This window comes from Coregonus lavaretus (assembly GCF_964263955.1).
Source record: "Coregonus lavaretus genome assembly, chromosome: 25".
NCBI lineage: Eukaryota > Metazoa > Chordata > Actinopteri > Salmoniformes > Salmonidae > Coregonus > Coregonus lavaretus.
In genome coordinates, this window is record NC_140012.1 from 38370800 (window position 1) to 38397790 (window position 26991).

Consider the following 26991-nt stretch of genomic DNA (forward strand, 5'->3'; position numbering starts at 1 on the left):
TCTGATGAGACAAAAATAGAGCTTTTTGGTCTAAACTCCACTCGCCGTGTTTGGAGGAAGAAGAAGGATGAGTACAACCCCAAGAACACCATCCCAACCGTGAAGCATGGAGGTGGAAACATCATTCTTTGGGGATGCTTGTCTGCAAAGGGGACAGGACGACTGCACCGTATTGAGGAGAGGATGGATGGGGCCATGTATCGCGAGATCTTGGCCAACAACCTCCTTACCTCAGTAAGAGCATTGAAGATGGGTCGTGGCTGGGTCTTCCAGCATGACAACGACCTGAAACACACAGCCAGGGCAACTAAGGAGTGGCTCTGTAAGAAGCATCTCAAGGTCCTGGAGTGGCCTAGCCAGTCTCCAGACCTGAACCCAGTAGAAAATCTTTGGAGGGAGCTGAAAGTCTGTATTGCCCAGCGACAGCCTCGAAACCTGAAGGATCTGGAGAAGGTCTGTATGGAGGAGTGGGCCAAAATCCCTGCTGCAGTGTGTGCAAACCTGGTCAAGACCTACAGAAAATGTATGATCTCTGTAATTGCAAACAATGGTTTCTGTACCAAATATTAAGTTCTGCTTTTCTGATGTATCAAATACTTATGTCATGCAATAAAATGCAAATGAATTACTTAAAAATCATACAATGTAATTTTCTGGATTTTTGTTTTAGATTCCGTCTCTCACAGTTGAAGTGTACCTATGATAAAAATGACAGACCTCTACATGCTTTGTAAGTAGGAAAACCTGCAAAATCGGCAGTGTATCAAATACTTGTTCTCCCCACTGTATATACAGTACCAGTCAAAAGTTTGGACACACCTACTCATTAAAGGTTTATTTTAATTTTTACTATTTTTTACATTGTAAAATAATAGTGAAGACATCAAAACTATGAAATAACGCATTTGGAATCATGTAGTAACCCAAAAAGTGTTTAACAAATCAAAATATATTTTAAATTTGAGATTCTTCAAAGTAGCCACCCTTTGCCTTGATGACAGCTTTGCACACTCTTGGCATTCTGTCAACCAGCTTCACCTGGAATGCTATTCCAACAGTGTTGAAAGAGTTCCCACATATGCTGAGCACTTGTTGGCTGCTTTTCCTTCACTCTGCGGTCCAACTCATCCCAAACCATCTCAATTGGGTTGAGGTCGGGTGATTGTGGACGCCAGGTCATCAGATGCAGCACTCAATCACTCTCCTTCTTGGTCAAATAGCCCTTACACAGCCTGGAGGTGTGTTGGGTCATTGTCCTGTTGAAAAACAAATGATAATCCCACTAAGCGCAAACCAGATGGGATGGCGTATCGCTGCAGAATGCTGTGGTAGCCATGCTGGTTAAGTGTGCCTTGAATTCTAAATAAATCACTGACAGTGTCACCAGCAACGCACACCCACACCATCACACCTCCTCCCCCATGCTTCACGGTGGGAACCGTACACGCGGAGATCATCCGTTCACCTACTCTGCGTCTCACAAAGACACGGCGGTTGGAACCAAAAATCTCAAATTTGGACTCCTCCGGTCTAATGTCCATTGCTCGTGTTTGTTGGCCCAAGCAAGTGTCATCTTATTATTGGTGTCCTTTAGGAGTGGTTTCTTTGCAGCAATTCGACCATGAAGGCCTGATTCACGCAGTCTCCACTGAACAGTTGATGTTGATATGTGTCTGTTACTTGAACTCTGTGAAGCATTTATTTGGGCTTCAATTTCTGAGGCTGGTAACTCTAATGAACTTATCCTCTGCAGCAGAGGTAGCTCTGGGTCTTCCTTTCCTGTAGCGGTCCTCATGAGAGCCAGTTTCATCATAGCGCTTGATGGTTTTTGCGACTGCACTTGGAGAAACGTTCAAAGTTCTCGAAATGTTCCGTATTGACTGACCTTCATGTCTTAAAGTAATGATGGACTGTCGTTTCTCTTTGCTTATTTGAGCCGTTCTTGCCATAATATGGACTTGGTCTTTTACCAAATAGGGCTATTTTCTCTATACCCCCTCCACCTTGTCACAACACAACTGATTGGCTCAAACGCATTAAGAAGGAAATAAAATCTACAAAACATAAATAAAAAATGTCTCTGTTATCTGTTATTTGTGGACATTGATATGATGCTTTGACTTGTTTATGACATCTCTGAAATATTTGCATTAACTCTGAAACAGTCCACTGTGTACCTCAAATACACATATTTTTATGTTATCTCCTGTTTACTTGTTTCAACAATGTTTGTAATTTCACCCACAATATGCATTGAAATGGGAAACATGTTCTGGACTGCTGATTTGACTCCCAGCTCATCATAATGTCGGTTATTGGACGGTAGATTCAGTGATGGCCAGCCACTTGAGACATATTTACATATTAGTATTGAAGAGAATGGCGAAGGCTTAGTAAGACAGTTTACATCTCTATCACGGTTGCGATTGGGCTGATATGCCCTTACTGATTGTGGAGCCTCTGCATAGATCCTTCAACTAATTGCTCTTGGCAGGTCCAAAGGTATTTAACTGACACTTAACACCTCACAAAGGTTGTTGAATGTGCTGCTGGAATAAAACCCATCCCCTGTAGATTATTGCTCAGATGGGCTAGTGGAGCGGCAGCAGCTGAGCTGACAGGCTGGTTGTTAACACAAAAAAATGAACTCTTCCAGAACGTCATTTTACTCCTGCTCTACCTGAACACGTAGAGGAACTAATAAACTCTCGCTGTCTTGTTTTCTCTTGGATTATACCAGGGATAGCTTGTATCATGTGAACCATCCATGGTTCTAAGACTATTTTCCTTGTGTAAGGAATGTTGTGTTAGAGGAAAGCTGTCATGTTATGTTTTCAGGATCTGATGATTGCTCAGTGGATGTCAGTTTTAGGAGATTCAACCCTAAGATCAACTTGCCGGATGTCCTTGGGAATTGAAACCACTGAATGAACTTCAACGTTGTAACACTTGTATATTTTTTACAGAAATCGACAAAGGAGGGTGTGGGGATCCTGGCATCCCGGCCTACGGCAGAAGAACAGGGGAGCGTTTTTTACACGGCGACATGCTGACGTTCGAGTGTCAGGCGGCCTTCGAGTTGGTCGGCGAGAGAATGATATCATGCCAGCAAAACAACCAGTGGTCTGGAAACAAACCCAGCTGCGTGTGTAAGATACCATTTAAAAATGCATGACTTTAATTAACAGCGCTGTCATTGAGATTGATCCATCTGATACACCGACACCGTCCCAACAGTCCGAGGGAACCAGCCAGCTAGGGAAGGAAGGTGATATGGCTATCCCCACTGACTCATGTAAAGCTGCCATCATCTCTCGGGGCTTGGTCAACACTCCCGCTGTCTATTTTGGAAAACCATACATGGGTGGTCCATGGGTGGTCCTCTGTAACTCAGCTGGTAGAGCACGGCGCTTGTAACGCCAAGGTAGTGGGTTCGAACCCCGGGACCACCCATACACAAAAAAAAAAAATGTATGCACGCATGACTGTAAGTTGCTTTGGATAAAAGCGTCTGCTAAATGGCATATTATTTATTATTATTATATTATTATACAATTCAAAGATCATTACCACCATAATTTAGACACTGAGCTTATTCATTATAGTTTCTATACAGAGGCCTTAAGAGTTCTTTTTTGAGAAGGGAGACTTTTCAGATGTAAAGTAAGAGCCTCTGCTGCAGGTAATGCTGTATTGTTAGAGTTCAATCTTTTCAACCATCCAACAAGGGTTAAGCAGCTAATCAGCCAAGGGCAATCAGCTCTTGGTTCTATGCACTCACTACTGTAAGTCGCTCTGGATAAGAGTGTCTGCTAAATGACTAAAATGTAAAAGTTAAATATCCTCTACTGTCATGACACTGGGTTATATTCTTCCACCTAGTACAGTGAATAGAATGTGTAGCACCTGAAGCATTCAAAGGAAAGCATGTATCCGTCCCATTTCAAACAAAACGTCTTCAGTGATGTCTTATAAAATAGCTAATTTCGCTCACTGTGTGATGCATCAAAGCATGATGGCAGATCTGTGTGTGTGTGTGTGTGCCCCTATCTATTTTTACAGTCTCCTGCTTCTTCAATTTCACCACCCCATCAGGAATAATCCTCTCCCCCAACTACCCCGAGGAGTATGGGAACAACATGAACTGTGTGTGGCTCATTATCGCAGAGTCAGGGAGCAGGATTCATCTCATTTTCAGCGACTTTGAGGTAGAGCCCCAGTTTGACTACCTCATTGTGAAAGACGACGGGATGTCAGAGCCCACCACATTCGGCACGTTCTCCGGGAAGGACGTACCCTCTCAGATCGCCAGCAACGGACACATCATGCGCCTGGAGTTCCAGTCTGACCACTCCAACACTGGGAAAGGATTTAACATCACTTACACAAGTAAATATTGGAGATTTTGCAATATTTTGTAGACTCGAGGCCCCTCACAATGTCTTCTGTTATGCAATTCAGAACTGCCTGTGGCACAACTACTGAGTCAAGTTGTCTCTTTAGTGCTTCAGATGTGTGCAATCAAATACTTAGTCAGGTATACTCTCACAAGGGAGCTAACGAATCAACATTATTAACAATCTTCAATTAGAGGATCCCTATCTGAGAATGGAGATCCATTAGCTAGAACTGTGGTACTATTGTATTTAACAATTTGTATGGCCAAAGATTTGTGTATACACATTTATCTTTTACCTATAATTAAAATCAGGAAAATCTCATTTGAATTATTACTAATTCTATTACATTTGATTAACTGGTCTAAAGATATACGTAGTGCATCACTTTTACTACTTACCCATACATTTTATTTAATTATTTCCCACGGGGCACACGCTGGTTAAATCAACATTGTTTCCACGTCATTTCAATGAAATTACATTGAACCAACGTGGAATAGATGTTGAATTGACGTCTGTGCCCAGGGTGTTCACTCTGTTTTCTATTCAACAGATGACATTATGACAAATGAAATAAAACATTTGCCCTTTTCTCTCAATACTACACCATTTAAAAGGGCCTTGGGAATGTTTGGCATTTTAATCATTTACAATATTAACATTTTAATGCATATTTTAATGCAATTGTGTCTACCAGTCGGCCCCAAACATGTTTTATCTGTAAACACGAGATAAGAAAAACAATAGTACTGGAAGACAATTCCGAACCTTGAAGGCGCAGTGGTCTAAGGCACTGCATCGCAGTGTTAACTGTGCCACTAGAGATCCTGGTTCGAATCCAGGCTCTGTCGCAGCCGGCCGCGACCGGGAGACTCATGGGCGGCGCACAATTGGCCCAGCGTCGTCCAGGGTAGGGGAGGGAATGGCCGGCAGGGATGTAGCTCAGTTGATAGAGCATAAACGCCAGGGTTGTGGGTTTGATTCCCACGGGGGGCCAGTATAAAAAAAAGATGTATTCACTAACTGTAAGTCGCTCTGGATAAGAGCGTCTGCTAAATGACTAAAATGTAAAATGTAAATGTAAGGTAAACATTTAAAGCCATACATTTTAAAATTTTTGCTGATAATTTAGAGACAGTATCATGGAACAGGAAACAGCAATGGTAGAGAGAGGTCTGTTCAGGTCCTCTGCCTCGAAATAGACACACTGTGGCACAAAAATATTGAACTGATCCGGGTGTGCCCAATGTTAATGGAATTATGCTTGTGCCACACCGAGCTGAAATTAGGTCTGAATATTGCTGTCCCCAATGCCTGTTTGCTATCTCTAGGACACATTGTCTCATTGCACTCCCCTGGCCTGGGAGACAATGCAGCGACATGTCTCTCCTCCACAGAGGAACAGAGGCAGGCTGCAGTGGTGGGGAAGGTTAATGAAATGAAGGAGGATGTTGTTACTGTTCTTATTCCACATCAGCATCCGCTGGACCCTCCTGTCAGTGACTAAGACAGGGATGGGGGGGGGGTTCTCGTTGGGGAGGTGTCTGCCATGTGATGGGGATGGCTGGGGAGCCGGTGGTGTGGCATCTCAATAGCAGCGCCATAGAACTGGCGTGTCGCTGTGTCAGGAGGAGAGGGACATGTCTCCCAATCTGGCATGGGGAGTTACTGTCAGCAAGCAGGAGTGTAATAACAATGAGCCAGGGAAATTAGTGTTGCCTCCATGGCGTCAGTCTTCACCACTGTGCTGTGTTCATTTTGTTGGCTGATTAGCATCTATTCTCAATGACTAAATAATTAACCAGGTTCTCATCGTGTTCTCTGGGATAAGACAAATTAGTTAAATGTGACACAGAATCCAGTTTGATGTCTTCTTATTGATTAAAAAACAGCAACACTGAAAAACACTGAAACCAGTTTTATTTTCCTCTCTAGCGTTTGGTCAGAATGAATGCCACGACCCCGGCATCCCAGTCAATGGCCAGCGGTATGGGGAGCACTTCTTGTTGGGGAGCTCCGTGCTTTTCACATGTGATGAAGGCTTCATCAAAACCCATGGGTCTGAGTCCATAACCTGCATCATTCAGGATGGCAACGTTGTGTGGAATGCAGCAGTTCCTCGGTGTGAAGGTACTGTATAATGTTGAACAATAATCCATGTAATCCTATAAGTAGACAGTCTGCCAATGTCATCCTGACTCCCTTGGGTTGGAGTGGGTGGGCACTGGGCATGTCATGTAGGGGGTCTGCTTTATTGTTGTCTATTGGTGTAACATTGTAGAAAGTGTGCTACAACTCAAAAATAACTAGTAAAGTTTCCCCTTGACAGTCTATATGGATAAATGCTGCATGCTGTTGCATATAGACTTGTAAGCTCTCTATGTCAGAACATTGCCACTAAGATATGTTCCCCTCTAGCACCATGTGGGGGACATTTAACAGCTCCAACCGGAGTTCTGCTGTCACCTGGCTGGCCAGGATACTACAAAGACTCTTTGAACTGTGAATGGGTCATTGAAGCCAGCAAAGACCATGCCATCAAGATATCCTTTGACAGGTTTCTATTTTGTTTCAAATGTGTCTTATCCCTGATGAAGCTATTTCAATCATTCCGTTTGAGATAATCTGCCATGATAGGCTACATAGAAATGTTTGGATGAAATAGTAGCTTCTAATTCACTTCTCTTTTCGCTCCTTTTCTGTCTGTCTGTTTCCATGTAGATTTCAGACCGAGGTTAATTATGACACACTGGAGATTCGGGATGGCCCCTCCAACTCCTCTCCTTTAATCGGAGAGTATCATGGCACTCAGGCGCCCCATTTTCTCATTAGCACCAGCAATTACATGTACCTGCTATTCACCACGGACAACAGTCGCTCCAGCGTGGGCTTCCAGATCCGCTATGACAGTGAGTTCTACTGTTTTCAATTTGAAATGTATCCACAGGGCTACCTTTGAAAAGTGGAGGACATTGTGTTGTCAATCCACACATTGTTTCATGGCTACAACGGCTGGTGCAATCTCACTTTACTGTGTGTGCTGCTGATGTCAATATTAACTCAGCTCGTGTGTGGGTGTTGTGATCATATTGAAGTGGTGTAGGAGCTGTGAAATTAGATTTACACTTCATTTGGATAACTTGTCTTCATTGGGGTTGTTGCCTGAACAGGGCTGCGATTTAAATGCCAAAAAATTTGAGATTAGGTAGGGAAACCTAATTTAACTCATGAGATGTAACTTGATTATATCACTAATAATAGCAATAGGCTGTGGTTTGCAATAAGATTATTAAGTAATCTATCAATAATTGAATAGCGTTGTAAAATAGCTAGTCTAATTCTTTCTCCAAATTCTATGATATGCCAAAATATCTTAGGAATGTTAAAAAGGAAAACATAACTGTGGAATGAAAGTGATGTCACAAAGGCTGTTTTAAATTAATGCTTTGGGGTGTGTTCGTAAATTCAATCTGGAGTGCCAGAGTGCACTCAGAGTACGCTCTGGGCATTCGTAAATTCAGAGCGTTGTCAGATTGTCCGTTCGTAAATTCAGAGCGGTTCGCTTTCTGAGCGTTCAGAGCACACACTGGACGCTCTGGCCGAGTAGTAGGGTTGATCGGAGTGTTCTGACCTCACAACGGCAGTCAAGCACCCAAGCTAACTGGCTAATGTTGGCTAGCTTTCTAGCTACTTCCAGACACAAATGAGAGAACACCTCACTCTGACCATTTTACTCACGCTAGCAGAGCTGGTTAGGCTGTTTTCATGTTATCCAGAGCATTAGTGACTGTAACTGTGCTGCTGGCAACAATTTAATTACGCTTTTTTGCCGACGTTTACTGACACCGGCCATAATCAACGGGTGTTGCGTGTTCGTAAATCCATCAGTTATTCTGCACTCTGGAATCAGAGTAGATAACCGGAGCGAATTTACAAACGCACCCTTAGAGAGAATGATTTCGTAAATAACATTATACAACGGGTGGGTCTAATCCTGGATGCTGATGGGTTAAAACCGCATTCCAGACGGTGTCTATTCCACAAGTTACCACCGGCTAAAGCTATGACGTTAAAATGCCTATTTACTCTGTTCCATCTCACTGCGCAATTCACTGTCTCATCAGCCCAGCCAGGCAATTTATAAACTTGATCTCCACTATAAAAAGCACCTAGACATTATCTCCCATTTCTTTTAGACTAGCATTTGGTTTTCAACAGCGGAGATTTATATAAACCTTGCTGTCTGTCTCGCCGACATTTGCAACATTGTTTCAATATTGAAATTTGATCTCCAGCTGTCCCACAGCCAGTCGAAATCATGAATCAGCATCATTTTTATGGATATATACAAAGAACTATCAATAGAAAACAGGTAAAACTAAACTAAGTGCAGCTAGTTTGAAGTCTTTCCAGCTTCAGTTTGAAATGATTGTGTTAGCTGTGTTGTTGGCTAGCTCCTCTGAACTACAGTGTGCTGACGAGAGAGCACATTTTCTATGCCATGTGAAATTGCGCAACATTAGCTCATTGTTATGGATGTATCCAAATAAATGTCACTAGAAAACAGCTTTGTTGTTATTCTGGCTGCACTGTTTGACGTGACTGTAAGTTAGCCGTATTTGGCTAGCTAGCAAACAAGGGATAAGGACGTTGCCAGCCAATATGGCAATGGAACATTTAGAACGAAAAGATCAATAGATACAGAACAAAAATAAGACTGAACGACTGGGTCGCGTCTCTAGCAACCGAACCGATAGAACGAACAACCAGCCGGCTTGGGTAGCATCCCTAGATTTGTGTCGGGACTATATCTTGTGGAAAGATTAAATAGTATGAATAAATTAATCAAAATAACTTTTTTTTTAGAAAAATATGTCAGTCATTATTTGAATATGTTGGTAATCCGTTGTATAAAAGTGATAATGCCCTCGAAGACAGTGTTCGTCTCGGGCCTAACAACACCCATGCTAATATATCCTCCAAACACCGGGTTCAATGGCATTATCACTTAAATGTACAACTGCCATCCATCAGTCTACTATGATAGAGAACATATTCTCTTCCAAGAGTGGAGTACATACTTACTTTAATCAGGCTTCCATACTACATACTCACTAATTAATGCCCTAAATGGTGTTTTCTAAACATATTTGATGTATTTTATTGGGAAAAACTCCTTAATAAAATATACATTTGATTATTATTACAATATTTCTTATGAGGACAACCCTCCACCAAGGGATGAAATAGAATGAGAGGGGGAAGGAGAGAGAACTCCTTGTGGCTCCCTCTCATGATTTATACAGTAAAGAGCGATTCTGACACCATCTTCTATTCAATTTAAGGCCTGAAGGTGAAATTAAATAGCTATTTCTATCCCCACAGGCGTTATGATGGAAACAGATTCCTGCTTAGATCCTGGGATCCCAGTCAATGGAAAGCGGTATGGGAACAATTTTGCCATTGGGACCAGGGTGACATTCAGCTGTGATCAAGGATATACGCTGAGCGATGAGATACCAATCGTGTGCGAGAGGAACCATCAGTGGAACCACGCACTGCCCAGCTGTGATGGTAGTGTACCCCGATCTAGCACCGTCCAACCCTTCTTTCCTCTCCTTTTCCATGTTCCTGTCAGGTGCACTGACATGCATGGCAGCACTTACTCGGCCATCACCCCTTCTCCTCATACTCCCCATCACATTCACAGAGAGAGATGTGGGAGACACAGCACACTGCTAACCAATCGCTCTGTCTTATCTGGTGGAAAGGGTACACCTCTTTGACAACCCTAAGGGGCTGAGTTCTTTGATTCCTGATGAGAGGAAAGGTAACTAGAATATGCACACTTAAGATAACTTTGAGCGGCAGACAACAGAGAGTCTGAGAGTTGGTAGGCAGGGTGGAGATTCTGCAAGAAGACATCATTCCAACCGCTTATCTCATTTGTTTCCCGCTACTTGGGATAAAAATAACCTTGTACAGCATTTTTTCCCCCCCAGTAAATGGAGTAGATCATCAGGTTTTGGTCGTCCAATATCATCCTCCAGACAACGAGTTTATAAGCTGTGTCTTCTATTCTAGCTGAGTCTAATTCAGACTGTTCTCATCTGAACTTGACCTTCATGATTGACAGTGGTGGCATTTCCACATCCCATTCAGATATGTAAAACGTTTGCTGCCGTTGTATCTGCCTCTTTGTCCCTCTTACTCACTCTATCATTTCACAAGGGGGCTGTAGGCATATGCAATAGACAGGTCCTGTTCCAGGCAAAGCTGCTATCTGATTTTTAAATGGGATTTATCACTCATTCATTTCAGGAATAGATACAATGTTTTATATTAGACTGAGGATTAGGGCATAATCCTTTTTGCGAATGGTGAGAAATAATGAACCACAGAACACAGAACGATCACAGAACATAACATTGATCATCCATCATTGGTTTGTTCTTGTAGTGTCGTTCTTAGAACCCTCATTCTTAGACGTCGCAGCAGGAATGCACGCTTCACTTCCTGTAGAAATGGTCCACTAGTCCTGCACCCTGAGCAACTGCCTCCTCCCTGCCCACTGCTGCGTTTATGGTGGAAGCAGGAGTTAATCTCTTAAAAGCGGGGCCAGCTTTATTTTTTACATTTTACATTTTAGTCATTTAGCAGACGCTCTTATCCAGAGCGACTTACAGTTAGTGAATACATATTAGATCCTAGATTAAGTTCCCTTTATGATTATTTTATTTATGACAAAGACGGTACTATATGGATTGTTCACGCCCACAAATGTGTCTTGTCCATGTCCCTTTGTGATAACTATACCAGAAGTAATTTTTAATGATTTCCAAGGATCCCTCACGTTGGGGCAATCAAGTACAACAAAAATATCTTCCCCTCTTCCTTCCAACGGGATGAATCAGACCTCAGTACATATATAGATGCTTGTTGGGATACCATGCAATTATGAGATTTTTATTTGTCTCACACTCAAAAGAGCCATCCTCGCTGATTAACTTTCAGTGGTAGCCTTGGGCGAGTATGATAACACGCGACATGAGCCCCATTTAATCACCAGCATCTCCATACCCTACGGAATCGGGTATAATTGCAAGTGCCAACTCCATACTATCTTGGGAACGCCTTTTTCAGCTATTTTCACAGCATTTAACTGATACTCACACCAATTAAAAATGCTGAGTGACTCAACCTCACAGGCTAGAGGTTGTGGACCTCTGTTTGTCTATTCACATACACATTCATGCCACAAATGTCATGCTTCACAATCACAGGAAATACAATTATCCCGTGATACATACACAGAAACCATAGTAGATTAGCATATTTCCTTTAAGGGCATTCCTTTAACTTGTTTTTTTATTTTCATTCATCTCGTAATTAAGGCAGTGACAAGTTGTTGTTTAGACGACTCTGCCTGACTGTCTCCACTGACAGGACCTTTCCTGTCAGAATTCTGCCTCGGTTATTAAGTTCCCTTTTGATCTTCCCAGACAGACTCACTATCAGCATACAGTATCCCAAGTCTTCATCTTACTCAGCCCTAGCTGGGTAATCTCTGAGGCTTTTCATCTGGGAACATGATGTGTCTATGTCTGTGTTTCACACTGTCATCAGATTTGTCTCTACAAATAACATGGAGGAGAAACTAAAAGTTTGTTTAGAACATTTACTAAGTGCAAAAGAGATCCTCTTACACCCAGGGATATTTTTTGCAGTCTCTGACCTAGATTCGGGTATTAAACCACCCGGATTCTTTTTATTTATGTTGCAATTTCTTTGAGCAATTTTCAGTGATATTGCCATACTGATCAAAAATCAAATGATACAAGTTCATAATCTTTTGCATCTTTATTTATTTAAATGCTGTTATAATAAATTTTTCAAAACCCCCCTGATTGTTACACAAAAAAAATTGCATGAATGAATCATTAAAGGGCAACTCCGCCACTTTTCGTTATCTCTGCAACAAACAAGTGTCTACATATGTGAAAACTGAGCATTTCTACATTTTGTAGAATAAAAACCCATTAAAAAGCTCTTCCCGATGACATCGTCAAAAGTTTAAACATTTTAAAAACAGTGATTTTCAAACATTATGAGATTTGCGGTGACATGAGGAGCAAGAAAATACCCTCCCTAGCTAGAAACACGTTGCAGGTTTGAAAACTAATATGTTTCTTAATTTTAATCCTACCCTGTGATGTCACAGAGCGCTGTTTTCACATATGCTGGTTTGGTGCTGGAGATAATGAATATGAGATTGAAAAGTAGCGGAATTACCCTTTGATAATGGAAACGTTCAGTTCTCAAAATATGGGAGTTCAAAAAAACTAACAATGCCTCATTCAACTCATTCATGATGTGTTTCATTTTGTTTCCCTTAGCGTTGTGTGGTGGTTATATCTTTGGTAAAAAAGGAACCATTCTCTCCCCTGGGTTTCCTGATTTCTACCCAAACTCATTGAACTGCACATGGACAATAGAGGTGTCTCATGGTAAAGGTAAGACGTATTAATAGCTCTCTACCGTAAGAACCAACCAATCATTTGTTGCAGCAACTGAGTGAGTAAAAACCGCTGTGACTAGCCCTACAGCACCCCAATTTGAATGATGAATCTCTATATCCTCATTAACATTAAGCCCCAGCCTTCCCTTAGGGCTGGTGTGACGTGGATACAGGGTTTTTGATGTGTGACTTAGGGAGGCCTAATCTTATCTGAAACTCTCCAGGAGTGCAGCTGCTCTTCCATACGTTCCACCTGGAGGACTCCCATGATTACCTGCTCATCACAGAGGATGGCAGCTTCACGGAACCCGTGGCCAGGCTCACTGGCTCCGTCCTGCCCCCCTCCATCAAGGCCGGCCTGTTTGGAAACTTTAGCGCCCAGCTCCGCTTCGTCTCCGACTTCTCCATGTCCTATGAAGGTTTCAACATGTCCTTCTCAGGTGGGTGTCACGTATTGTGTATAAAGGGTGATCAGCTGTTGAGGATACATTTTAAGAGTTCCTTTCATGTAGATTCAAAGATATGAGGTGACTTCAGTGATTAGCAGTGGTGTAAAGTACTTCAGTAAAAATACCTTAAAATACTACTTAAGTCGTTTTTGGGGTATCTGTACTTGACTTTACTATTTATATTTTTGACTACTTTTACTTTTACTTCACTACATTCCTAAAAAAAATATTGTACTTTTTCTCCATACATTTTCCTTGACACCCAAAAGTACTCGTTACATTTTGAATGCTTAGCAGGACAGGAAAATGGTCCAATTCACACACTCATCAAGAGAACATCCCTGGTCATCCCTACTGCCTCTGATCTGGCGGATTCACTAAACACACATGCTGGAATGTTGGAGTGTGCCTCTGGCTATCCGTAAATAAATAAAATAAGAAAATGGTGCCGTCTGGTTTGCTTAATATAAGGAATTTGAAATGATTTATACTTTTACTTTTGATTCTTAAGTATATTTTAGTAATTACATTTACTTTTGATACTTAAGTATATTTTAAACCAAATACTTTTAGACTTTTACTCAAGTAGGATTTTACTGGTTGACTTTTACTTTTACTTGAGGCATTTTCTATTAAGGTATCTTTACTTTTACTCAAGTATGACAATTGGGTACTTTTTCCACCACTGCTGATTAGAACACTGTTTTTGATAAAAAATGGATTGAGGACTCGGCAGCCTATTAAGTCAATGTGAAGCAGTAACAGTTTAGACGTCAGTAGATCAAATGCTGAAATAGTTGGTATTTATTTATAGTGCAGGTGATGGAGAAGACTGGCTCCAGAGTCGTATCTACAAAGATATACATTTACATTTTAGTCATTTAGCAGATGCTCTTATCCAGAGCGACTTACAGTTAGTGAGTGCATACATTTTTCATACTGGCCCCCCGTGGGAACAGGTCAATTCTATACAAACTTCAAACATGACAAAAATATTTAAAGGCCCAGTGCAGGCACAATTCTGTTTTTCCTATGTTTTGTTTCATATGTGTACAACAGCTGATGAAACTAACACTGTAAAAGTGTGGGAAAAATGTGATCAGTGTTATTTTTTAGAGTTGCTGTTTGGAAATACAATCTACACAGGACCTTCTAATCAGCAGGTTTTGGATGGGTGGAGTTTTGGCTTGCCTGATGACATGATCGGGTGGTATAAGTGAATCAACCAATTACAATAAGATTTCCGAACCTCTTTGCCAATAACAGATAGTTTTCAGGTTAAATATCCCTCCCGCTAGGCTCCTCCACTCATGGATTGATCCACTCTGTGGTTAATGCATTGCATTGGCACCCTTCCCCTCCCCACACAGACCACTCCTAGACAGTCCTAGCAATTTTGTAGTTTTTTTGCTATCAGAGTAAGTTACCAAACTGTTACCCAGAAATGATTTGATATTGAGATAAAAATGGCTGCATTGGGTTTTTAATAAACTTGCTCTGCCAATAATATAATAACCCGACTCGAGTACAAATACAAACGCACCTCAAACACAGGGCAAAATGCCCATAAACATCTGAGTATGGCAGAGATATACAGTGGGGAAAAAAAGTATTTAGTCAGCCACCAATTGTGCAAGTTCTCCCACTTAAAAAGATGAGAGAGGCCTGTAATTTTCATCATAGGTACACGTCAACTATGACAGACAAATTGAGAAAAAAAAATCCAGAAAATCACATTGTAGGATTTTTTATGAATTTATTTGCAAATTATGGTGGAAAATAAGTATTTGGTCACCTACAAACAAGCAAGATTTCTGGCTCTCACAGACCTGTAACTTCTTCTTTAAGAGGCTCCTCTGTCCTCCACTCGTTACCTGTATTAATGGCACCTGTTTGAACTTGTTATCAGTATAAAAGACACCTGTCCACAAACTCAAACAGTCACACTCCAAACTCCACTATGGCCAAGACCAAAGAGCTGTCAAAGGACACCAGAAACAAAAATGTAGACCTGCACCAGGCTGGGAAGACTGAATCTGCAATAGGTAAGCAGCTTGGTTTGAAGAAATCAACTGTGGGAGCAATTATTAGGAAATGGAAGACATACAAGACCACTGATAATCTCCCTCGATCTGGGGCTCCACGCAAGATCTCACCCCGTGGGGTCAAAATGATCACAAGAACGGTGAGCAAAAATCCCAGAACCACACGGGGGGACCTAGTGAATGACCTGCAGAGAGCTGGGACCAAAGTAACAAAGCCTACCATCAGTAACACACTACGCCGCCAGGGACAAATCCTGCAGTGCCAGACGTGTCCCCCTGCTTAAGCCAGTACATGTCCAGGCCCGTCTGAAGTTTGCTAGAGTGCATTTGGATGATCCAGAAGACGATTGGGAGAATGTCATATGGTCAGATGAAACCAAAATAGAACTTTTTGGTAAAAACTAAACTCGTCGTGTTTGGAGGACAAAGAATGCTGAGTTGCATCCAAAGAACACCATACCTACTGTGAAGCATGGGGGTGGAAACATCATGCTTTGGGGCTGTTTTTCTGCAAAGGGACCAGGACGACTGATCCGTGTAAAGGAAAGAATGAATGGGGCCATGTATCGTGAGATTTTGAGTGAAAACCTCCTTCCATCAGCAAGGGCATTGAAGATGAAACGTGGCTGGGTCTTTCAGCATGACAATGATCCCAAACACACCGCCCGGGCAACGAAGGAGTGGCTTCGTAAGAAGCATTTCAAGGTCCTGGAGTGGCCTAGCCAGTCTCCAGATCTCAACCCCATAGAAAATCTTTGGAGGGAGTTGAAAGTCCGTGTTGCCCAGCGACAGCCCCAAAACATTACTGCTCTAGAGGAGATCTGCATGGAGGAATGGGCCAAAATACCAGCAACAGTGTGTGAAAACCTTGTGAAGACTTACAGAAAACGTTTGACCTGTGTCATTGCCAACAAAGGGTATATAACAAAGTATTGAGATACTTTTGTTATTGACCAAATACTTATTTTCCACCATAATTTGCAAATAAATTCATAAAAAATCCTACAATGTGATTTTCTGGATTCTTTTTTCTCATTTTGTCTGTCATAGTACCTATGATGAAAATTACAGGCCTCTCTCATCTTTTTAAGTGGGAGAACATGCACAATTGGTGGCTGACTAAATAATTTTTTTCCCCACTGTAGTAACAGCATGTTACTTAGACAAACCTCCCTGAATGAGGAATGGGGAATCCTAAATAATAACCCCATCACCTGGGATAAACCATTTACACCTTTAAACAGGTAAATTCTCACAGAACAGTGATAACACACTTTAAAGTTATTACAATTACCCAATGAACATTCTAGTGGTCAATACTTAACACGTTCATGAAAACAAATACATAATTAGCATAAACATGAACGTTTCCAATAAACAATGACAACACCTCAGAGAAACCAAATAAGGAGAGGCTTGCAACCTGTGCCTAACCTGTGGTCTTCACCGGTGAGCTCAAGTAGGAGCAACTTCACATTGGTGGTGAGTAGAGAATAGGACAGGTTGGCGTTACCAAACAGGAAATACAAACATTTCAAAATGCATAATAATAATAACTAGTGATGGGAATCCGAGGCTTTCTGAAGGCTTCAGAGTTTTTGTCAAATTGTGCAGAAAAATGGTTCATTACGCGGATCTTCATTATCTGTTCGCAATGCACATTAGTGACATGCTGGTCAGCAATAAATAGCAGTGTGTGATTATCAGATATGTTTATTTCTCCACAGTTTTAAATCAAAACTCCATGGCGCAGCGGTAAATCGTTAATTTCAGTAGCCTATAATCCGTTCGAGTACAAGGTTCTCATCATGCTTCCCTTTTTTGCCTTCATGTTTATTATTTTTCCAAAACTATATCCATGGCATTATTTAGGTTGCTTAAGACAGAAGCTTATACTATACTAAATAAAACAAATTATTTGAACAACAGTGCAAAGTGTGGTTTCACATAAAACAATTGTCTAAATAGTGTGCCTTCAACGGGATTCGACCTCATACCCTCATTCCCTGAATATGTCATAGTTCCCTACTCTACCTGCGAAGCTACCTGTCAAGTGAAAATATACATATATAAAATCCTAACTATATATATATTTGTAAGTATTGTGTTCAGTAGAAGTCGGTGTTTGAAAGCAGTTTGGAATCGAAGAAAGCACCGAAACCAAGGAGAAATCAGTGGGATCTCACATTTTGCAACACACAATTTGAAAAAGAACGTGTTCAAACGAAGCATTTGGAAGTCATTGATGACGTACTTCTGATAAAGTGATACACACATGGCGTTCCATACAGCACACTGCTTCGAATGCCGTGTTCACATGCTAGTTTGATGGCAATGACACTGTAGGTGAGATCGAGGCTTCAGCAATTTCAACGAATGCTTCGAAGCTCCGGAATCAAACGTAACATCATTAATGATAACAAGACCCTTTGACTGACCAGACTTTGATTACAAAACACATGTATCAGTGTTTGAAAGGACAAGGGATAGCATGGTTAGCAAGCAATGTTCATACTAGCTGAGCATTCTCAGCTCCACAATATGTAGGCTACATCACATCTCAATGGAGTTGAGTGTTGATGAGTTTTGGCGGAGTGTACCTCGGACTACATCGAGTCGGTATCAGACGATACTTGTAAAAATGTCAATTCTTTAAATCGTACCTTGTACCTATGCTTGTCCTGTGTAAAGATGTTATTTTCTTTGGGTGTTGCAATCCGTAGTTTTGGATAAAAACGTCATTCTATGTGACCTCTGTCAAATTGCACCGCGTAATCCACTGTTTTACAATGGAATATGAAGTTAGTGACTTCAAACATGCGCTACCACTCAATACCTTTATAAATACCAATTATTTAATTACTTTGTACCTGTGCTTGTCCTGATTGTTGTCAGTGGGAGTTGGGATCCATAGTTTTTGATAAAAAAATAGCCTTCTATGCATCCCCTGACAAAACTACTAAATATGCAGTGCAATGACGGGTTGCTCCTTATCCGTTAACAAACAACTGCTCCCTTGGCGGTGGCCGTGTAAAATGCTATTTTTATCCAAAAATATGGATGGCAGCACCCATAGAAAAGAACGCCTTTACACAGGACAAACATAGGTAGGCTACAAGGTATTCATTAAAGACTGATACCGACTCGATGTAGTTGGAGGTACACTCCGCCAAAACTCATCACTGAACTCCACTGTATTATACAACAGTGGAGTTGAGAATTCGTACCAAACAATTGGTCAGTTTGTGTGGGGAGAGGGAGAGGCCCCACACGTGTAGATAACTCAAAGGCATATCGTCGTCACACATTGTACCTTTTTAACAAGGTATACAAATAACGGGCCATATATGAAAACATGTATTCAAAAACTCTAAAAGCAAAATGATACTACAATCAAATTATGGTAAATCTGCATCTTAGTACTAATGTGGATTGTACTTTGGGAAAAAATTCAACATTTTGCTAAAGTAACAGTCTGTTTTGATACATTTTGTTTTCCAGATAACATTTACATTTACGTCATTTAGCAGACGCTCTTATCCAGAGCGACTTACAGTTAGTGCATACATTATTCTTTTTAATTTTCATACCCAATGGGAATCGAACCCACAACCCTGGCGTTGCAAACGCCATGCTCTACCAACTGAGCTACCTCCCTGCCGGCCATCGTTATTTAAATGTCTAATTATGTTTTGATAAGAAGATGAAGTTGATATTTTACTATGATTGTTGCTTTTTTTCCAATAGTTTCTTCTTGGGGTCAAAATGACCCCAGTTAAAATATGTTGGCAGTTTGAGGGTTAAGAAACATGTTGGCGAAATCCACAGAGTACAGCCTAGAGCCTTGTGAAGACCCAGGAGTGCCAGCCTACAGCCGACGAGTTGGGTTCCAGTTTGGGGTGGGGGACTCTCTCATTTTCTCCTGCTTCCCGGGTTATCGTTTGGAGGGGGACCATAAGATCACCTGCCTAGGGGGAGGCCGGAGGGTCTGGAGTGGAGCCCTGCCAAGGTGTGTGGGTAGGTAGACACATGCTTTCATTTCATTTGGACAAACTGGGAATACTTGTACTTTGAAATAACTTGTACTGTACTTTGCCAATGGCAGGAGAAGGGGCTATACTGAACATATAGTGTAATGCAAGTGCATGAGCTTGTTTCTAATGGATTGATTGATTGAGCTACACTACCGTTGAAAAGTTGGGGGTCACTTAGAAATGTCCTTGTTTTCGAAAGAAACATTTTTTTGTCCATTAAAATAACATCAAATTGATCAGAAATACAGTGTAGACATTGTTAATGTTGTAAATGGCTATTGTAGCTGGAAACGGCTGATTTTTTATGGAATATCTACATAGGCGTATAGAGGCCCATTATGAACAACCATCAGTCCTGTGTTCCAATGGCACGTTGTGTTTGCTAATCCAAGTTTATCATTTTAAAAGGCTAATTGATCATTAGAAAACCTTTTTGCAATTATGTTAGCACAGCTGAAAACTATTGTGCTGATTAAAGAAGCAATAAAACTGGCCTTCTTGAGACTAGTTGAGTATCTGGAGCATCAGCAATTGTGGGTTCGATTACAGGCTCAAAATGGCCAGAAACAAAGAACCTTCTTCTGAAACTCGTCAGTCTATTCTTGTTCTGAGAATGAAAGCTATTCCATGCGAGAAATTGCCAAGAAACTGAAGATCTCGTACAACGCTGTGTACTACTCCCTTCACAGAACAGCGCAAACTGTCTCCAACCAGAATGGAAAGAGGAGTGGGAGGCCCCGGTGCACAATTGAGCAAGAGAACAAGAGGACAAATATATTAGAGTGTCTAGTTTGAGAAACAGACGCCTCACAGGTCTTCAACTGGCAGCTTCATTAAATAGTACCCGCAAAACACCAGTCTCAACGTCAACAGTGAAAAGGCGACTCCGGGATGCTGACCTTCTAGGCAGAGTTGCAAAGAAAAAGCCATATCTCAGACTGGCCAATAAAAATAAAAGATTAAGATGGGCAGTCTGAGATATGGCTTTTTCTTTGCAACTCTGCCTAGAAGGTCAGCATCCTGGAGTCGCCTCTTCACTTTTCTTTCGAAAACAAGGACATTTCTAAGTGACCCCAAACTTTTGAACGGTAGTGTACATTTCTGAATATTGTCAAATGGTTAACAATCTCAAGAATATAACTCAACTTGTCCCTATGATCAGTTAAGTACTCTTTTATAAGCAGAGTTAGAAACCAAAGATGATTTGGCTGTCATTTTGTCATCCCCTACAAATAACCATGTGTTTTCTCATAAAAAGTTCAGTATAGAAAATTAGTCAATCACCCCACGTGAACCAAATTAGAGTTTAAGCTCACACGACTCAAGGTCTACAGGCAACATTTGCTTCTATATCTGAGGTACAACATCAGAATATTAACTACAAGGACATCTCATTCCAGCACAGCCCTGAGCCTTAGTGACGAACACACACTTAATGCAGAGAGCTGTTCATTAATTAATATTCCTCTCAAGTTTCTGTTGTGGAGATTCATAACAATTCCAGCAAGGGAAACACCTGATTTGCCCATCAGTGGATAACAGGGCAGCAGCTGCTGAAGTATTCTGGGTTCAAACTGCTGAACGTTTGTGGTGAACTCTTCTCTTTCTGTTAAACTGCTCCTTCAATGCCCCTGTTCAGTTTCATAACGGACAGATATGAATTTTCTCACAGGTCTTCTCTCTCTCTCTCTCTCTGTCTCTCTCTCTCTCTCTTTCTCTTGTAGCTAGGAATGAGCAGCTTCTAGTGTGTAGGGAAATATGACAGTTCTCTAAAGATAATCAAGACATTTTTCTGACTTTAAACGCAGATTGCCATGAATGAAATGTCTTAATATCATACTCTCTCTCTCTCTCTCTCTCTCTCTCTCTCGCTCTCTCTCGCACTTTCTCTCCCTCTCTTGCACTTTCTCTCTCTCTGCCTAGCTGAATGTGGAGCCACTACCGTTGGGTGTGAGGGGGTTCTGCTATCACCCAATTATCCATCCAATTATGACAATAACCATGAGTGCATTTACCGCATTGAGACGGAGGCAGGGAAGGGCATCCGTGTCACGGCCACTAACTTCCTGCTCCACGAGGGGGATTACCTGAAGGTGAGTCTCACATCACTCATACACTACACTGGATATTTACTCTGTAGATGTTACATATCAATACAGCCCCACGCATAATCTTCTCATTGCAAGGTGTGCAAATAGTTAATAAAGGGCTCAATGTGGGACTTTTTCACTGCCGCATCAACTCTTTGAATGCAGTTACGATCCAATGTAACCCGTAAGAGACCAGAGGTAGTGACTCAGTCAAATCATGAATTATTAATGCCTTCATTAAAATGACATGATGCCAGAGCTTGAGGCATAGAGAGGCCCATGAGAAAAATAAGTTGTGAACAATCCCTGAAGACCACTAATTATGCATCATGGGAGACGTAGTATGATGTAGACGAGGGCCAGACACAAGCTTCAAAATCACAAAAACTAGGAATCGTGCAGTATAACTAACAAAAACAATAAAACATCAAAATGTGTATCAAATCTTACAGTATTGCATATATACTAACAGCATAATAACTGGTTATAAAGTGGTGGAATTGTCCTTTAAGATCCCATTCAATCTCTTTAAACAGAAAATCTAATAACATTGTGTTGGTCACATGCGACGAACACAACAGGTGTACACTTTACAGTGAAATGCTTGCTTACGAGCCCATTCTCAACAATGCAGAGTTAAAAAAGTAAGAAAAATATTTGCTAAATAAAAAGGAAATAGTAACACAATAACATAACAATAACGAGACTAAGTACAAGGAGTACCGGTACCGAGTCAATGTGCAGGGGAACGGGGTAGTTGAGGTAATTGAGGTAATACAGTATGTACATGTGGGTAGGTTACTAGGCAATCAGGATATATAATAAACTGAGTAGCAGCAGCATGTGTGTGTGTGTGTCTGTGTGTGTGTGTGTGTGTGTGTGTGGTGTCAATATGCATGTGTGTGTGTGTTTTGTGTGTGTGAGCGTATGTAGAGTGTGAATGTGTGTGTGTGTGTGTGTGTGTGTGTGTGTGTGTGTGTGTGTGTGTGTGTGTTGGAGTGTCAGTGTAGTACGTGTGAGTATGTGGGTAGAGTCCAGTGAGTGTGCATAGAGCCGATGCAGGAGAGTCAGTGCAAAACAATTAAGATAAATAAAGAAATAATAAAGGGGTCAATGTAAATAGTCCGGGTAGCCATTTGGTTAACTGTTCAGCAGTCTTATGGCTTGGTGGTATAAGCTGTTCAGGTGCCTTTTGGTCCCAGACTTGGCGCTCAGGTACCGCTTGCCGTGCGGTAGCAGAGAGAACAGTTTATGACTTGGTTGGCTGGAGTCTTTGACAATTTTTAGGGTCTTCCTCTGTCACCGCGTGGTATAGAGGTCCTGGATGGCAGGGAGTTCGGCCCCAGTAATGTACTGGGCTGTACGCACTACCCTCTGTAGCGCCTTGCGGTTGACTGCCAAGCAGTTGCCAGTCAAGATGCTCTCAATGGTGCAGCTGTAGAACTTTTTGAGGATCTGAGGGCCCATGCCAAATCTTTTCAGCCTCCTGAGGGGTAAGAGATGTTGTCATGCACTCTTCACGACTGTGTTGGTGTGTTTGGACCATGATAGGTCCTTAGTGATGTGGACACCGAGGAACTTGAAGCTCTCGACCCGCTCCACTACAGCCCTTTCGATGTGAATGGGGGCGTGTTCGGCTCTCCGTTTACTGTAGTCACTTACCCCACCAGACATGCCACCAGGGGTCTTTTCACAGTCCGCAAATCCAGAACAAATTCAAGAAAGCGTACAGTATTATATAGAGCCATTATTGCATGAAACTCTGTTCCATCTCATATTGCTCAAATAAACAGCAAACCTGGTTTCAAAAAACAGATAAAGCAACACCTCACGGCACAACGCCTCTCCCCTATTTGACCTAGATAGTTTGTGTGTATGTATTGATATGTAGGCTACGTGTGCCTTTAAATTTTTTTTATGTAGTTCTGTCCATGAGCAGTTCTTGTCTATTGTTCTGTATTATGTCATGTTTCATGTTTTGTGTGGACCCCAGGAAGAGTAGCTGCTGCTTTTGCAACAGCTAATGGGGATCCTAATAAAATACCAAATACCAAATAGTCCACGACAAGCTCCTTTGTCTTTCCCACGTTGAGGGAGAGGTTGTTGTTCTGGCACCACACTGACAGGTCTATGACCTCCTCCCTATAGGCTGTCTCATTGTTGTCGGTGATCAGGCCTACCACCGTTGTGTCGTCAGCAAACGTAATGATGGTGTTGGAGTCGTGCCTGGCCATGCAGTCGTGGGTGAACAGGGAGCAGGAGGGGACTAAGCACACACCCCTGAGGGGCCCCTGTGTTGAGGGTCAGTGTGGCGGATGTGTTGTTGCCTACCCTCACCGCCTGGGGGCGGCCCGTCAGGAAGTCCATGATCGAGTTGCAGAGGGAGGTGTTCAGTCCCAGGGTCCTTAGCTTAGTGATGAGCTTGGATATCACTGTGGTGTTGAATGCTGAGCTGTAGTCAATGAACAGCATTCTCACATATGTGTTACTTTTGTCCAGGTGGGAAAGGGCAGTGTGGAGTGCAATATAGATTGCGTCATAAGTGGATCTGTTGGGGCAGTATGCGAATTGGAGTAGGTCCAGGATTTCTGGAATGATGGTGTTGACGTGGTGTGAGTGCTACGGGGCGGTAGTCATTTAGACAGGTTACCTTGGCGTTCGTAGGCACAGGGACTATGGTGGTTTGCTTAAAACATGTAGGTATTACAGACTGCGTCAGAGAGAGGTTAAAAATGTCATGAAGACACTTGCCTGCTGGTCAACACATTCTCTGAGTAATCCGTCTGGCCCTGCGGCCTTGTGAATGTTAACCTGTTTAAAGGTCTTACTCACATCGGCTACGGAGAGCATGACCATACAGTTGTCTGGAACAGCTGGTGATCTCACGCATGGTTCAGTGTTGCTTGCCTCGAAGCGAGCATAGAAGACATTTAACTCGTCTGGTAGCCTCGCGTCACTGGGCTGCTCTCGGCTGGATTTCCCTTTGTAATCTGTGATAGTTTGCAAGCCATGCCACATCCGATGAGTGTCAGAGCCGGTGTAGTAGGATTCGATCTTAGTCCTGTGTTGAAGCTTTGCCTGTTTAATGGTTAGCGGGATTTTTTTATAAGCGTCCGGATTAGTGTCCTGCTCCTTGAAAGCAGCAGCTCTAGCCTCTAGCTCAGTGTGGATGTTGCTTGTAACTGTGGGGACAACGGCATCGATGCACTTATTAATTAAGCCAGTAACTGATGTGGTAAACTCCTCAATGCCATCGGATGAATCCCGGAAAATATTCCAGTCTGTGCTAGTGAAACAGTCCTGTAGCTTAGCATCCGCTTCATCGGACCACTTCTGTATTGAGTGTGTCACTGGTACTTTCTGTTTGAGTTTTTTCTTGTAAGCAGAAAGCAGGAGGATAGAGTAATGTTCTTATTTGCCATAGGGAGGGCAAGGGAGGGCCTTGTATGCGTTTCTGTGTGTGGAGTAAAGGTGATCTAGAGATTTTTTCCCGCTAGTTGCACAGGTGACATGCTGGTAGAATTGAGGTAAAATGGATTTCAGTTTTCCTGCATTAAAATCACTGGCCACTAGAAGTGCCGCTTCTGGATGTTTATTTTCTTGTTTGCTTATGGCCCTATACAGCTCATTGAGTGCGGTCTTAGTTCCAGCATCGGTTTGTGGTGATAAATAGACAGCTATGAAAAATATAGATGAAAACTCTCTTGGTAAATAGCATGGTCTACAGCTTATCATGAGGTATTCTAACTCAGGCGAGCAGGACCTTGAGACTCCCCCCCCCCCCCCCTATCGGACTCTGCCGTTCTGTCCTGCCGATGCATTGAAAAACTAGCTAGATGCACATTACCAGTCAAAAGTTTGGACATACCTACTCATTCCAGGGTTTTTCTTTACTTTTACTATTTTCTAAATTGTAGAATAATAGTGAAGACATGTGAAATAACACATATGGAATCATGTAGTAACCAAAAAAGTGTTAAACAAATCAAAATATATTTTATATTTGAGGTTCTTCAACGTAGCCACCCTTTGCCTTGATGACAGCTTTGCACACTCTTGCCATTCTCTTAACCAGCTTCATGAGGTAGTCACCTGGAATGCATTTCAATTAAAAGGTGTGCCTTGTTAAAAGTTAATTTGTGGAATTTCTTTCCTTAATGTGTTTGAGCCAATCAGTTGTGTTGTGACAAGGTAGGGGTGGTATACAGAAGATAGCCCTATTTGGTAAAAGACCAAGTCCATATTATGGCAAGAACAGCTCAAATAAGCAAAGAGAAATCATTACTTTAAGACATGAAGGTCAGTCAATCTGGAAAATGTAAAGAACTTTGAACGTTTCTTCAAGTGCAGTCGCAAAAACCATCAAGCGCTATGATGAAACTGGCTCTCATGAGGACCGCCACAGGAAAGGAAGATCCAGAGTTACCTCTGCTGCAGAGGATAAGTTCATTAGAGTTAACTGCACCTCAGATTGCAGCCCAAATAAATGCTTCACAGAGTTCAAGTAACAGACACATCTCAACATCAACTGTTCATATGGGACTGTGTGAATCAGACCTTCATGGTCGAATTGCTGCAAAGAAACCTCTACTAAAAGACACCAATAATAAGAAGAGACTTGCTTGGGCCAAGAAACACGAGCAATGGACATTAGACCGGTGGAAATCTGCCCTTTGGTCTGATGAGTCCAAATGTTAGATTTTTGGTTCCAACCGCTGTGTCTTTGTGAGACGCAGAGTAGATGAATGGATGATCTCCGCATGTGTGGTTCCCACCATGAAGCATGGAGGAGGAGGTGTGATGGTGTGGGGGTGCTTTGCTGGTGACACTGTCAGTGATTTATTTAGAATTCAAGGCACACTTAACCAGCATGGCTACCACAGCATTCTGCAGCGATACGCCAACCCATCTGGTTTGCGCTTAGTGGGACTATCATTTGTTTTTCAACAGGACAATGACCCAACACACCTCCAGGCTGTGTAAAGGCTATTTGACCAAGAAGGATGATGGAGTGTTCCATCAGATGACCTGGCCTCCACAATCACCCGACCTCAACCCAATTGAGATGGTTTGGGATTAGTTGGACCACAGAGTGAAGGAAAAGCAGCCAACAAGTGCTCAGCATACAGTGGGGAAAAAAAGTATTTAGTCAGCCACCAATTGTGCAAGTTCTCCCACTTAAAAAGATGAGAGAGGCCTGTAATTTTCATCATAGGGACACGTCAACTATGACAGACAAATTGAGAATTTCTTTCCAGAAAATCACATTGTAGGATTTTTAATGAATTTTTTTGCAAATTATGGTGGAAAATAAGTATTTGGTCACCTACAAAAAATCAAGATTTCTGGCTCTCACAGACCTGTAACTTCTTCTTTAATAGGCTCTTCTGTCCTACACTCGTTACCTGTATTAATGGCACCTGTTTGAACTTGTTATCAGTATAAAAGACACCTG

The 26991-nt window shown here is 41.9% G+C and overlaps 1 protein-coding gene across 3 annotated transcripts in view; it reads left to right on the forward strand.

Annotated features, from left to right (window-relative positions):
• LOC311101197 (CUB and sushi domain-containing protein 1-like) overlaps positions 1 to 26991 on the forward strand; it is a gene marked incomplete at both ends in the record, with an annotated part of 408327 nt that overhangs the window by 270081 nt on the left and 111255 nt on the right. For all 3 annotated transcript variants that reach the window (XM_084142297.1, XM_084142298.1, XM_084142299.1), the window contains 10 exons: positions 2967 to 3149; positions 4063 to 4389; positions 6336 to 6530; positions 6819 to 6957; positions 7122 to 7309; positions 9786 to 9974; positions 12797 to 12913; positions 13143 to 13358; positions 19241 to 19429; positions 21370 to 21539. In XM_084142297.1, the coding sequence (XP_083998423.1) occupies positions 2967 to 3149; positions 4063 to 4389; positions 6336 to 6530; positions 6819 to 6957; positions 7122 to 7309; positions 9786 to 9974; positions 12797 to 12913; positions 13143 to 13358; positions 19241 to 19429; positions 21370 to 21539 (1913 nt within the window). The remainder of the gene's footprint in view (positions 1 to 2966; positions 3150 to 4062; positions 4390 to 6335; positions 6531 to 6818; positions 6958 to 7121; positions 7310 to 9785; positions 9975 to 12796; positions 12914 to 13142; positions 13359 to 19240; positions 19430 to 21369; positions 21540 to 26991) is intronic.